Raw genomic sequence first — 13,838 nt, 5'->3', positions numbered from 1 at the left:
TGAGCAACATCAGGAACATGAAAAGATGAGGTGCTAAGAATGCCTCGACCATTAACCGGGAGGGAGGTACCATCAGCAGTAAGAACATGAATAGGAGAATCAAGAGCACGAATAGAAGACAAGGTGGATGAATCATGAGTCATATGAAAAGATGCCCCAGTATCAAGAATCCATGGAGATGTACCTGACTGTGTTGAAGGTGGTCTCACAATGCCAGAGGAGTCAGTAACAGAACCAGCAGAACCCGTCGGTGAAGAACCAGAGCATGCAGCGAGCAAGCACCGAAGGCGCGTAATCTCCTGCTCAGTCAGGAGCTCAACTGAAGAGGTCGACGTAGAGGCACCCGGCAATGAAGAGCCGGAGGCGGTCAGCAGACCACGAAGTCCCACAATCTCCTGCTCGGTGAAGTACATAGCTGAAGTAGACGACGCAGTAGCACTGGGAGAGGAGCGGCCACCAGGCCCACCACCACTTGTGGAAGCCGCCAGAGGAGGCGACATAGCATAACCAACATCATCCGTAGACGCCGGTGAAGGAGACGAGGACACATGTAGACAAGCCCCAAGCGCCAAAGGAAGACGCGGGTCAATAGAGTCATATGCATCAACACATCCGATGGGGGCCGTGAGAGGAGCCGGTGTAGAACGATAATCACCGATGAAAGTCGCAGGAGGAGTCGATGTAGAGCGACAATCACCACGTGCGAGAGTCGCCACAGGGGACGATAGCACAGACGGACGAGCACCAAGCACTGAAGAAAGGCACATGTGCGAGACGGGGTCAGTATAGCAAACACTGAAAACACCGTCAGGAATCACCTCAGAGCAGGCGGGAGACACCATGTTCTTGTTTTTTTTTTACAGATCAACAGGCCGCAGCTACGAAAAGAATCCTGATGTAGCCCGTGGAGCGAATCAGGCGGCAGGAATTCGGTAGCTGACGGGAGTGCTCGAAACGGGAAACTCCTGGCAGGAGCAGCACGGCTTGGGACGGCTGGATCCGATAGGCAGGAGCAGCGACGAGAAGAAGAAGCGGCCAAAGGGGACGAGGCAATCCCGACTCAGACCACCGGGCAGTCGTGGACGGCTAGCAGCAGCAGTGGAGGAGCAGCAGAATACCATGTGCTGGGGATATGTGGCGGCAGATGAGGTGGAGCAGCAGCGGATGGAGTGGAGCAGCAGCAGCAGGCCACGTGCCTGGTGGATGCAGCAGCCCAGCAGGTTGGAAGGAAGAGCAGCAGCTTTGCAAGAGGCACCTGGGTGGGGAAGACAGCGACGGCCGGCCGGTGAGAGAAGGCAGCGGCGTGCGAGATGAGATTGGATCGGAAAGCACGAGTTGCGCGTGCGGAAAAAAACCCTAAGGCTCTAATACCATGTTAGGAAATATGCAACTTGTATTCCCATAAGGCCATAGACCGATATATATACATGTACAGGTGTGGAACATATGCAGGAAACCCCTTATACAACGGGATAAATACAAAGGGGTACATGACTTATATTATAACTCTAACAATAATGAACGATGTATCATTATTCAACTTGAAATAAAGTGCGCCATGATGGCTTCCCTAAAAAAAACACACCTCATTCTAAGAATTCAAAAGGCCAGCTGTCTTTCTAGTACTCCTAACTGTTTACACAATCGAACCCAGTGCCAAAATGTCTAACCCAGTAGCTTAATGTGCTACTCTGCAATGAGTCTGGTACGAACTATTTTCTTATCCACATTAATACATGGCAGTTTGCTCACAGAATTTCTTTCTCTAGTCGGACATTCCTCAACAGCTTGACAGTTATTTTAAAAAATATCTTCGGCAGCTTGAAACCAAATAGCACCCTGAAAGCCTTGAGCTACACATGCCTTCCAAGGTTCCATATTTGCAACACCATCCTCTGCTTGGAAGACGAGCCATCTTCTGATCTCCAGATACTCTGCAGTTGCTGTTCGCTGTTGGTCTTATCAGGCCAAGCTCCTATTCTCCTGCTACCGCACAAGTTAAAGTCTATCTGTATCTACCTAACCTGATGAGTGATGAACATGACTAATTGACTCTCGGCCAGTCGGTCTAGCTATCTTCTAAGTATTTCATCAGTCGCCAAAGAAACACATAGTTACTGTCGAGTGTCGAGTGCTGTTCCCTCAGCTCAGTCCTTTAGACCGTTTTGCACAATCATACTGCAAGGCAGTGTTCATCTTCACCAGTATCCAGGCAAACCTCAAGCATCTTGTAAATTTCATCACTCTGAGGATGTTTAGAGTCTCCATTGAAGAAGACATGGGCCTTGTCCTGGACCTCAATCCAGCTGCAGCCAGTGATCCTCTTGAGCCCCTTCTCCTTAATCTGTCTCCTGATCATTGACGCACTCTCCCAGCTTCCAACTGCAGAATAAACATTAGAGAGAAGGATGTATGAAGAAGTGTCGTCTGGATCAAGTGCATGAATACGGTTGGCGACGCTCTCAGCGAGGTCCTTGTTCCAGTGAATCAGGCACCCTCCTATCATTGACTTCCAGAACCCAAGGCCTGGCTCAAACGGAAGGTCCTCAAGAAACCTCTTGGCGTCATCGAATCGTTTGGCACGAGAGAGGAGGTCCACAACACAAGCGTAATGCTCAGGCTTCAATATGCCGGGTTGCTCTCTCTGGGCTGTCTTGAACAACGAATAACCCTCGTCGACCAGACCGGCATGGTTGCAACCGAACAGCAATCCTAGAAGAGTGACATTATCTGCCTTCAAGCCCGTTGCTATCATCCTCTTGTGGGCAGCCAAAGCTTCCTCCCCTCTCCCATTTTGTGCATACCCACAGATCAGAGCGTTCCAGGAGACCACATTCTTCCGCTCCATGTTTGTGAAGACCAGCACACTGTCCTCCAAGCTACCGCACCTGGCATAGCAACTGACGAGAGAATTGCCGATGTAAACGTCGAGCCTGCCCAAGTGCTTGATGGCCGACGCATGGACGCTTCTCGCGACGCCAAGCGCCCCTGCGTTGGCAACAGAGGTGAGCACGCAGGGAAACGTGCTCTCGTTCGGCCTGGCGCCCTCTCGACACATCTCCCGGAACAGGCCGACGGCCTCCTCGCTGAGCCCCGCCTGGCTGCACCCGCCGATCATCGCGTTCCAGGAGACCACATTCTTCTCCGGCATGCACCGGAACAGCCGGAGGGCCTTCTCGGGCATCCCGTTCTTCAAGAACCCGGCGATGAGCGCGGTGTAGGAGACGACGTTGGGCTCGCTGGTGTCCCCGAGCGCGCCCTGGGCCTCCCTCATGGCGCCCATCTTGGCGTAGTGGTCGACGAGGGCGCTGCCCACGAAGACGATGGAGGAGAGGCCGGACTTGGCGGCGCAGGCGTGGAGCTGCGCGCCGACGCGCGGGTCGCGCAGCGCGGTGGCCGACCGGAGGACCGTGCCGAAGGTGAACTCGTTTGGCGCCGGGACGCCGTCCGCGAGCACGCGGGAGAAGAGCGCCACGGCGTCGCGGTGCCGGCCGCCGCGTGCGAGCGCGCCGATGGCCGCCGTCGCCGCGACCACGTCCCGGTACGGCATTTCGTCGAGCAGGTCACGCGCGGCTCGCAGGGCGGCGCTGGTTCAGCGCCGCCGGCTGGATGCGCTGGGTCAGGGACGGCCCTGTCGCCGATTCGAGGAGCTCGCCATGCGATTTGTGCACCTTTTGTCGCCGGCAGGAACGATCTGCGCGTCTTCGCGGTGCAGGGATTGTTGCAGGGAGATTTGCCCGGGGTGGCGGGGGAAAATGGACTGCCGAGGGAGATAGCAGAAGAATCGGACTAGGCTTATCCAAGTGATGTGTAAAATACAGAGACGGGGTTTGAAAATTATAGAACTTGTTACTGCATATTTTGAAATGACAAGTACGTACGTCAATCTCCACTTGTTCGAGCTCAAGTGCTTATCTGATTCAAAATAATTTTATAGGATTTGGATGGTTGGATTTTTCTTCTTCTATGTAGGTCGTTTGGTTCATAGAATGGAATCATTAGAATTTTTCTAAACTATAGGCATCAAATGGTACAATGCGATCTGTTAAATGGTAGCAATTCCACCATAACAGAAATATGTACAGTATTGCAGATCAGCAAATTTTCCATTTTGTATGGGAAAAGAAGGCATTTGCATCCTAAACAAAAGCACTCCACTAGCTGCAGTAAACACACACACAAACATCAGTAGCAAGCAATTAACCGAGAGACTTTTTATGGAGGCCGTGAAAGGCATGAGAAGGCATGAGATCCAGGCTCGAATCTGCCAGGTGATTCTTCAAACATTTCATTGTACATCAGCAATAGGAAAAACCAACATATCACTGACACTTGCGCCATACCACCACCGCATCCCCATTCGATCATACATCTCTGTATTCACCGGAGGGATAGCAAATCTAAGTTGAATTATTCTATTGACAATTATACGCTGACAAAAATCCTCCTGCGTGACAAGCCCCATGCCTAGTCGAGTTCCACAAACAAATGAATACTCTCATTCACCAGAAAGAAACACAGTGCAGATGCTGCTCTCATAAGCCTTCTGACTTGGGGTTCATGGTAACTTTCGGTCCCGCCCATTGTTGGCTGGCACGAGACTTGGCCCATGGATCAAGTGGAACCCGCTGAGGCGGCGGCGGCGTTGCAGGTTTGGCCTCCCGGAGCTCGTTCTCTCTGTCCACAAACCTGCACAGGGAGCGTGTTAGATACAACATATGCAAAAGCTGGGCGGAAAGTCCTGTTGATCCACAAAAAATGTCACCAGAAGCTGAAGACAACCAGTTATGGTTTCTGGAAATTTCAGGGAGGAATTTTTTTGGTGATAGTGCCAACCATGGTCAAGTTTGCTAAAACATAGCAAAAAATTACGTTGACAGTAAAAGCTCTAGACCTATTCCTGAACCGACTGCTTTCTTCATCAACTCATAGCCTTCGAACGTACATTACATTGTCTGAGCATAGTAATATATAATCCGTGGATTTGAAAACATTCATGATGTAGAGCAACCAGTCAGAGTTTTGACCGTTGACGTCAAGCAAATGCAGAGGCAAAGTCAAGTAGAAATAAAAGGTGAGTACATAGAGTAGCTACTATCACCCAGTGGAAATGAGAGGATATATGAACAAAGAATCTTACTCAATGTATGCCATTGGTGCTGCATCGCCTATTCGTATCCTAGTTCGCAAAAGTCTTGTATATCCACCTGCTCGATCTCTAGAATATAAAAACAATAAAAAGAAATCGTTAGGTTTGGTATGAAAATGATATCCTCCCCTGTTTCGAAAGAAACAATTGTCTAGCCTTAGTGTCTTTTTTTTTCAGAAATAATGGCTCTTACAGATTTGAGGACATTTACAACATATCCCTCCCTACATAGCTCTTCTTCATCAACTAGAAGGTTACTTTTCTTTGAAAATAATAATAATCCTAAGCATGCAGGAGTACTCAGCGAGGTTGAAAAGTAAATCAAAGGGAGTGCCAGTTGTATTAGATCAAACTTATCAATGGCTAGCTAAAAAGACATACTTATAGCGGTAGGCCAGCTCTGTGAATAGCTTATGGACAACATCATCTCCGCGAACAAAAGCAGAAGCACGTCTTGCTGCATCCAGTGTACCCTACATAATTTATCAATATGACATGAGGTTCTGCATTTTAGCCTAGATGTAATAGTTAACTAAATCAATGCAAACATCTTGATCAGATAACAAGAGCACATGAGTTTCAGTATTTGAAACCTGAAGATAAGACTACCAAATGAATGCAACATCTTGGGTAGATAACAAGAGGCTTGAAGTCGCATATGGAAGAACAGAAAATATAACATCAGGAACTTACGTTCTACCAACAACAAAAAAATGATAATGAGAACACCCAATGTATCGAAGGGATTTTTGATCAAATAATGAATTTTTAGCAGGGAAAAATTGATACACACTAGGCACTATGCTGAAACACAGACTGTTCTGATTTTTTATTTTTATTTTACAAAAACTCGAAAAACATTCACATTGTTTATAGTTCTCTGATGAGAGACTTTCAACAATTCTTCTGCTTGAAAATAACATGTAAGCCTTACGATGATATAACCAAAGGTATAATGTCTGATTCTAAGTGTCTAGAAAAGTATGTGAATGCTAACACCTCGGAACAGATCCTATTAGTTACATATTCCTGCTGATTAACTAGTTCTAAACTGTGTGTGTAGTTGGCTACATCATGTTTGCAGACACATAGCTCCATGGATCAATGAAAATGAAGTGTTTTCAGGTCAAAAAAACGTTGGGCACTAGGTAAATGGTGTCGAGTTTACATCTTTGCCGAGCTGCACCATCTGATCCGCCTTGCGCCGCACCTCCTTCGCCTGACACACCAATCACCAGAAAGGGTCAGTACAAATACACACAGATTCCGGTCCGGCAGGCAAACACCCACCGCAAAGCCATCGGCAAACGTACCTTGGCGACGGTGGTCTCGATGCGCTCGTGCTTCACCAGCTGCGACACCATCGTCCTGCCGAAGCACACGAATCCAGAAGGAATGTCAGCCGCACGGCGACGCAGCACATATACATCACAGCGGTGAGCGGAGAAAGAAGATCAGCGCTCGATACCTGAGCATGGACACGCGGTGCGCAGCGTGGCGCCCGAGCTTGCGGAACTTGCCCATGTCGCCGGCGTCGTCGTCTGCGGCGGCGGCGGCGGCGAGGGTTGAGGGGTTTGCGAAGGTGCTCGGTCGGTGCCGCTCGGACTCGGACCTGGACACCTGCTAGGTTTGTGCTCGCGTGCCGGAAATGTTGCCCTCCGACTTTCTGGCCCGTATGGCCCGAAATGTTGTTCTACGTGGGCCTTATTTGGGCCGTGGCCCGTGGACACACGCAACAGAGTTCGGAACGAACTTCTCTAAAAAAAAGTTCGGAACAACGATGATCGTGGTGTCCAAATCGATGATCTTACCTCGTTCTCGTGGCGAACAGCTGAGACCTGCATCCCAACCTCGGCCAGCGATCGCCAGAAACATCCATCGATGGGGAACAATCTGACTGGTCCTCCCGGCCGGACCTTGGCCGATGCACGCACAGAAGGGGTAGCCACCGTCCTCATCACCTGCCGCTGCAACCCCAGCCTGATCTGCCACCACAACCCGCCACGCGACAATCCATCAGCCGGCAGACGCGGTGGCCATCGCGAGCCGACACGCAGCGGTCCAGCGGGAGCGGCGGCGTTCGGAGACCTTCCGGCGGAGCTGCTGGCGACGATCGCGTCGAAGCTGGACGCGAAGCAGGCTGCGAGGACCAGCGTGCTGTCGACCACGTGGAGGCACGCCTGGAAGCACTCCCCGAGGCTGGCCCTCGACATGCCCATGCCCCCCGCCTGCCGCGGCGCCGGGCACGGGTCGGACGATGACGATCCCCGGGAGAAGCAGTACCGCGCGTTCCTCGACGAGCGGCGCCGCGAGAGGTTCGTCTACGCCGTCGACCTGATACTGCGCCAGCGCCGCGGCGGCGCGGTCGAGCAGCTCGAGCTGAGGATCGACGTCGAGTACCTCGGGCGGTTGTCTCGCCGCCTGGACGACTGGCTTCACCGCGCGGTCTCGCCGCGGACCAAGAGCGTGACGCTCGACGTGTCGCGACGGCCTGACCAGGGGTACGGCCAATACCGGTACGAGTTCCCCTTGCAATCGCTCGTCGGCGGAGGCGGCGGCGTCTCCGGCTTGCAGCACCTTCACCTTTCATGCGTATCGCTCAAAGCTCCGCCCTCCTCCCGGCGCATGGGTTTTCCGAAGCTTCAAAGGCTCGGCCTGCGCTCGTCCGTTGTGTCCGCCGGTGACCTGCGAGATGTACTATCGAACTGCCCTAATCTGGAATGGCTGGATCTGTATAGGGTCCAGCTGAACGATGAGCTCAAGGTGGACACGCCATTGCCCCGCCTGAGATACCTCACGGTGTCAAACTGCGGCGTGACCAAGATTCAACTCAACGCCAACAGGCTCACAACATTCATATTCCAGGGGCATCCACTGGCTACCATCAACCTCCGTCAGTCCTCAGGACTTCACGATGTTAACATCCATTGCTGCCAAATAACGTTGAAGCAGGCTCTCAGTTCTCTGCCGGCAGCGTTCCCCATGGCACAACGCCTGTCGCTGTGTTGCACTTGCATGCTACCGGAGTTCCCATGGCAAATGGACAAAACCTCCATCTTTTCCCGTTTGAGGCATCTTCAATTGATCTTAAACATCGGCCATAAACACGTCGACGATATCCTCTCCATCGCGCTTTTTCTACGGGCTGCGCTACTGCTTGAGCACTTGGACATTTTCTTCGTGTCATGTTGCATGGATGGTGGCCAAGGACCTCTAAGGAACTTGCCGCAGGGTCAACTCGAATACAAGTGCTTGAAGACCTTGAGAGTTCGTCAGTTCAGAGGTAAAAAGAGTCAAGTAGAGCTTCTGGTACACATTGTGAAAAATGCCCCTGCTCTCGAAATTTTGACCATAGACACGAGAAGACAGCTCATTCCAGCAAACTTTTGTCAAGCTACGGAAGCTGAGAAAGAAGATCTCTCTAAGATCCGCCGTATGGCCACAACATTCATCGGTGGGAAACTTTCACCGAAGACAAAGTTCATTGTTGTATGAGATTTTGATTATATATGTGGCTATAATGAAAATTAGATAATCCTTAGTGTGTTGCTGTATTTCAATGGGAGTTGGTTGTATGAAACATTGAAAGGTTGTATCGACAATATGAGAAGTGCAACATTGTTTTGTTGTTGTGATGATTCTTTGAAAAGTGCAACATTTTTTTTAATGTTGTAAATATTTTTTTGAAATTGCAAGCATTATTTGTAATTATTTCTATATATTTTGTTGTTGAAATTTCAGTCATTTACTGAACTTCTGAACAGTTTCAGAAAAGTGTGAACATTTTTTAAATTCTGAACACTCTTTGAAAAATGCAAACAAAATTTTAAATTATGATCGATTGAATGTTTTAGAATATTCCTAATCCGGAGTAACAGGTTAATTGGGCCGGCTGAAATCCCTAGCGGCGGCGTCCCTAACGTGTACACAAGTCTACATGGCCCTCGTGTACGAAGGCCTACATGGGCCTCAGTTAGGCTGTGTACTGGAAGAACCCCCTAAAAAAAAGAGTCCTGGAAGAACAGCGTGGTGATCGAGTAGGAAGGATCAGGATCTTTGGAAATTGACCAGGGAAGCTATAACTGATGAAAACCTGGCAAAGCAGAAGGAGATATCGCTGGAAATTGAAAAACTGCTGGAGCAAGAGGAGATTTATTGGGCACAGAGAGGGCGCATAGACTGGCTTCTCTTTGGAGATAAAAACACGAATTATTTCCAGAAGTTTGCGACTGAGCGTAGAAAGAGAAACATGATTAAAAGGTTAAAGGATGATAAGGTATATGGCATGACGACTTGACGTTCTTAAATCCTTGTATTTCAAATTACTTTGCCGGTCTGTTCTCAACCGAGGTAGAGGAGCCTGACCCGGAAGTGTTGAATAAAGTGCAACCGCGTGTTTACGAAGCAATGAACATTTCTTTGACAAGGCCATATACAACGGATGATGTAAAAAAGGCACTTTTTTCCATCAAGGATCTCAAGGCCCAGGTTCTGATGGATTGCATGCCGTGTTCTTCAAAAAATGTTGGCATATTTTGGGAGATAAGCTAACAAAAGAGGTGCTAGATGCAATTAATAATAAGATAATTCCGGATGGTTGGAATGATACAGTCATAGTCTTAATTCCTAAAATTGTTAATCCTGAGTTAATCACCCAATTTAGGCCCATCAGTCTTTGTAACGTGTTGTACAAAGTCATATCTAAGATGATTGCATTCCGGTTGAAGGGTGTGCTAGATGAAGTTATTTCACCGGTGAAAGTGCTTTTGTGCCTGGGAAATTAATAACGGACAATATTTTAATCGCTTATGAGTGCATTCACAAAATCAAGGCGTGCAAGAAAGGGAATAATGGTTATTGTGCTGTCAAGTTAGATGTGAAGAAGGCGTATGATCGTGTTGAATGGGTGTTCCTGGAGAAGATGATGCACAAGCTTGGCTTTACCGGAGACTTTGTTAATTTGATCATGGCTTGTGTTCGCTCAGTAAAATATAAGGTGAAATTTAATAACCAGGAGACGGGGGGGGGGGGGGGGGCTTTGAGCCTACTAGGGGTCTCCGTCAAGGGGATCCACTATCACCATACTTGTTCCTATTGTGTGCAGAAGGGTTCTCAAGTCTTTTGGCTCATAGAGAGGAGGTTCGTGGCATTGAAGGTGTAAGGGTTTGCAGAAATGCACCATCAGTATCTCATTTACTTTTTGTTGATGCCTCCTTAATCCTTATGAAAGCAGATTTGGATAATGCAACCTCATTGAGGCAAGTACTTGATCAATACTGTGCAAGTTCCGGACAATTGGTAAGTGAGGCAAAATGTAGTATTTATTTCAGTCCTTGTGTGGATGTGGAGATAAAGGTAGAGATGTGCACGGAACTGAACATAATGACCGAAGCTTTATCTGATAGATACTTGGGTTTACCTTCAATGGTTGGGGCAGAAAGAAGTGATAGTTTTCAATATTTGGTCGAAAGGGTGATTGCTCAGTTGAAGGGTTGGAAGGAGAAATGGTTGTCTTTAGGAGGAAAGGAAATTTTATTGAAAGCAATTATCCAATCCCTTCAACATCGGCCATAAACACGCCGACGATACCCTCTCCATCACGCAGTTTCTACGGGCTGCGCCGCAGCTTGAGCACTTGGACATTTTCTTTGTGTCATGTTGCATGGATGGTGGCCAAGGACCTCTAAGGAACTTGCCGCAGGGTCAACTCAAATACAAGTGCTTGAAGAGCTTGAGAGTTCGTCAATTCAGAGGTAAAAAAAGTCAAGTAGAGCTTCTAGTACACATTGTGAAAAATGCCCCTGCTCTCGAAATTTTGACTCTAGACCCGAGAAGACAGCTCATTCCAGCAAACTTTTGTCAAGCTACGGAAGCCGAGAAAGAAAATCTCTCTAAGATCCGCCGTATGGCCACAACATTCATCGGTGGGAAACTTTCACCGAAGACAAAGTTCATTGTTGTATGAGATTTTAATTATATGTGTGTGGCTATAATGAAAATTAGATAATCCTTCGTGTGTTGCTGTATTTCAATGGGAGTTGGTTGTATGAAACATGAAAAGGTTGTATCAATAATATGAGAAGTGCAACATTGTTTTGATGTTGTGATGATTCTTTGAAAAGTGCAACATTTTTTTAATGTTGTGAATATTTTTTTGAAATTGCAAGCATTATTTGTAATTATTTGTATATATTTTTTGTTGAAATTTCAGTCATTTATTGAAATTCTGAACAGTTTCAGAAAAGTGTGAACATTTTTTAAATTCTGAACACTCTTTGAAAAATGCAAACAAAATTTTAAATTATGATCGATTGAATGTTCTAGAATATTCCTAATCCGGAGTAATAGGTTAATTGGGCCGGCCGAAATCCCTAGCGGCATGTGGGTTTCGGCGTCCCTAACGTGTACACAAGTCTACATGGCCCTCGTGTACAAAGGCCTACATGGGCCTCAGTTAGGCTGTGTCCTGGAAGAATCCCCTCAAAAAGAAAAAAAAGTCCTAGAAGAACAGCGTGGTGATCGAGTAGCAAGGATCTGGATCTTTGGAAATTGACCAGGGAAGCTATAACTGATGAAAATCTGGCAAAGCAGAAGGAGATATCGCTGGAAATTGAAAAACTGCTGGAGCAAGAGGAGATTTATTGGGCACAGAGAGGGCGCATAGACTGGCTTCTCTTTTTTGGAGATAAAAACACGAATTATTTCTAGAATTTTGCGACTGAGCGTAGAAAGAGAAACATGATTAAAAGGTTAAAGGATGATCAAAGTATATGGCATGACAACTTGACGTTCTTAAATCCTTTTATTTCAAATTACTTTGCCGGTTCTCAACCGAGGTAGAGGAGCCTGACCCGGAAGTGTTAAATAAAGTGTAACCGCGTGTTTACGAAGCAATGAACATTTCTTTGACAAGGCCATATACAATGGATGATGTAAAAAAGGCACTTTTTTCCATCAGGGATCTCAAGGCCCCAGGTTCTGATGGCATATTTTGGGAGATAAGCTAACAGAAGAGGTGCTAGATGCAATTAATAATAAGATAATTCCGGATGGTTGGAATGATACAGTCATAGTCTTAATTCCTAAAGTTGTTAATCCTGAGTTAATCACCCAATTTAGGCCCATTAGTCTTTGTAACGTGTTGTACAAAGTCATATCTAAGATGATTGCATTCCGGCTGAAGGGTGTGCTAGATGAAGTTATTTCACCGGTGAGAGTGCTTTTGTGCCTAGGCGATTAATAACGGACAATATTTTAATCGCTTATGAGTGCATTCACAAAATCAAGGCGTGCAAGAAAGGGAATAATGGTTATTGTGCTGTCAAGTTAGATGTGAAGAAGGCGTATGATCGTGTTGAATGGGTGTTCCTGGAGAAGATGATGCACAAGCTTGGCTTTACCGGAGACTTTGTTAATTTGATCATGGATTGTGTTCGCTCAATAAAATATAAGGTGAGATTTAATAACCAGGAGATGGGGGGCTTAGAGCCTACTAGGGGTCTCCGTCAAGGGGATCCACTATCACCATACTTGTTCCTATTGTGTGCAGAAGGGTTCTCAAGTCTTTTGGCTCATAGAGAGGAGGTTCGTGGCATTGAAGGTGTAAGGGTTTGCAGAAATGCACCATCAGTATCTCATTTACTTTTTGTTGATGCCTCCTTAATCCTTATGAAAGCAGATTTGGATACTGCAACCTCATTGAGGCAAGTACTTGATCAATACTGTGCAAGTTCCGGACAATTCATAAGTGAGGCACAATGTAGTATTTATTTCAGTCCTTGTGTGGATGTGGATATAAAGGTAGAGATATGCACGGAACTGAACATAATGACCGAAGCTTTATCCGATAGGTACCTGGGTTTACCTTCAATGGTTGGGGCAGAAAGAAGTGATAGTTTTCAATATTTGGTCGAAAGGGTGATTGCTCGGTTGAAGGGTTGGAAGGAAATGGTTGTCTTTAGGAGGAAAGGAAATTTTATTGAAATCAATTATCCAATCCCTTCCAGTTTTTGCGATGGGAGTTTTTCATATCCCAACGAAAATATGTAAGGAAATTACTGATGCTATGTCAAGCTTTCTTGCGTGTGTGTAGATTTTTTTTCCATGCAACGTTTCCCAACAAATATTACTATACTTGTGAGGCAAAAGGATCAGAAGTGTGACACGTTGTAACAGAAGTATTAGGCAAGGTTGCCCATGTCTCCTTATCTTCTTGTTCTTGCTATAAATGAGCTCACATTTACCTCAGTGATGTCATGACTATGCATAACCATCTTCTTTTTGCTGATGATTTTCTAGTTTGCGGTATAGCTAATATACATGAAGCTCAGGTAATGGCTTGCATCATTAACCACATTTGTGCAGCTTCTCGCCAAGCTCCCAAATGGGCAAAGTTAGCAATTCATTTTAGTGCTCTGGTTAACGAGCAAACCAAAGAGATATTAAGGATATTCTTCTTGTAGATGACATGAGAAACACCTTTACTCACCTTGGCCTCCCTCTAATATTACCCGGTACAAACAGAACAATAGCTTACAACTTTGTGGTAGATAGATTTCTAGCCAAACTTTCTGGTTATAAATCCAATAAGCTCTCACATGCTGCTAGACTTTAGCTCGTTAAATCTGTTTTTTTTTCTTCCATTGTGGTGTATTACATGTCCAATATCTTATTCTCTAACAAGTTTATT

At 46.8% G+C, this 13,838-nt stretch overlaps 2 protein-coding genes across 2 annotated transcripts; both read right to left on the bottom strand.

Annotated features, from left to right (window-relative positions):
- Window positions 1-1,373: 1,373 nt before the first annotated feature.
- LOC109786238 (pentatricopeptide repeat-containing protein At5g42450, mitochondrial) lies at window positions 1,374-3,846 on the bottom strand. Its single transcript, XM_020344822.4, has one exon. It carries the CDS (start codon window positions 3,548-3,550, stop codon window positions 2,174-2,176), a length of 1,377 nt encoding a protein of 458 aa, XP_020200411.1. The 5' UTR covers window positions 3,551-3,846; the 3' UTR covers window positions 1,374-2,173.
- A 400-nt stretch (window positions 3,847-4,246) lies between these two features.
- Window positions 4,247-6,807, bottom strand: LOC109786239 (uncharacterized). Its single transcript, XM_020344823.4, has 6 exons — window positions 6,618-6,807; window positions 6,463-6,517; window positions 6,318-6,368; window positions 5,531-5,622; window positions 5,141-5,218; window positions 4,247-4,689 (listed from the first exon to the last, which is right to left on the bottom strand). The coding sequence occupies exons 1-6, from the start codon at window positions 6,671-6,673 to the stop codon at window positions 4,536-4,538; spliced, it is 486 nt and encodes a 161-aa protein (XP_020200412.1). The 5' UTR covers window positions 6,674-6,807; the 3' UTR covers window positions 4,247-4,535.
- Window positions 6,808-13,838: the final 7,031 nt, after the last annotated feature.

Source organism: Aegilops tauschii, chromosome 3, assembly GCF_002575655.3.
Source record: "Aegilops tauschii subsp. strangulata cultivar AL8/78 chromosome 3, Aet v6.0, whole genome shotgun sequence".
Taxonomy (NCBI): Eukaryota; Viridiplantae; Streptophyta; class Magnoliopsida; order Poales; family Poaceae; genus Aegilops; species Aegilops tauschii.
This window is presented reverse-complemented; position numbering and strand designations above follow the sequence as displayed.

Coding starts and splice junctions, on each gene's coding strand:
- LOC109786239 (XM_020344823.4), bottom strand. CDS start 6,673: ATGGGCAAGTTCCGCAAGCTCGGGCGCCACGCTGCGCACCGCGTGTCC. Junction 6,369..6,462: donor TCGAGACCACCGTCGCCAAG/GTACGTTTGCCG, acceptor TTGGTGTGTCAG/GCGAAGGAGGTGCGGCGCAA. Junction 5,219..5,530: donor GAGCTGGCCTACCGCTATAA/GTATGTCTTTTT, acceptor TTTATATTCTAG/AGATCGAGCAGGTGGATATA.
- LOC109786238 (XM_020344822.4), bottom strand. CDS start 3,550: ATGCCGTACCGGGACGTGGTCGCGGCGACGGCGGCCATCGGCGCGCTC.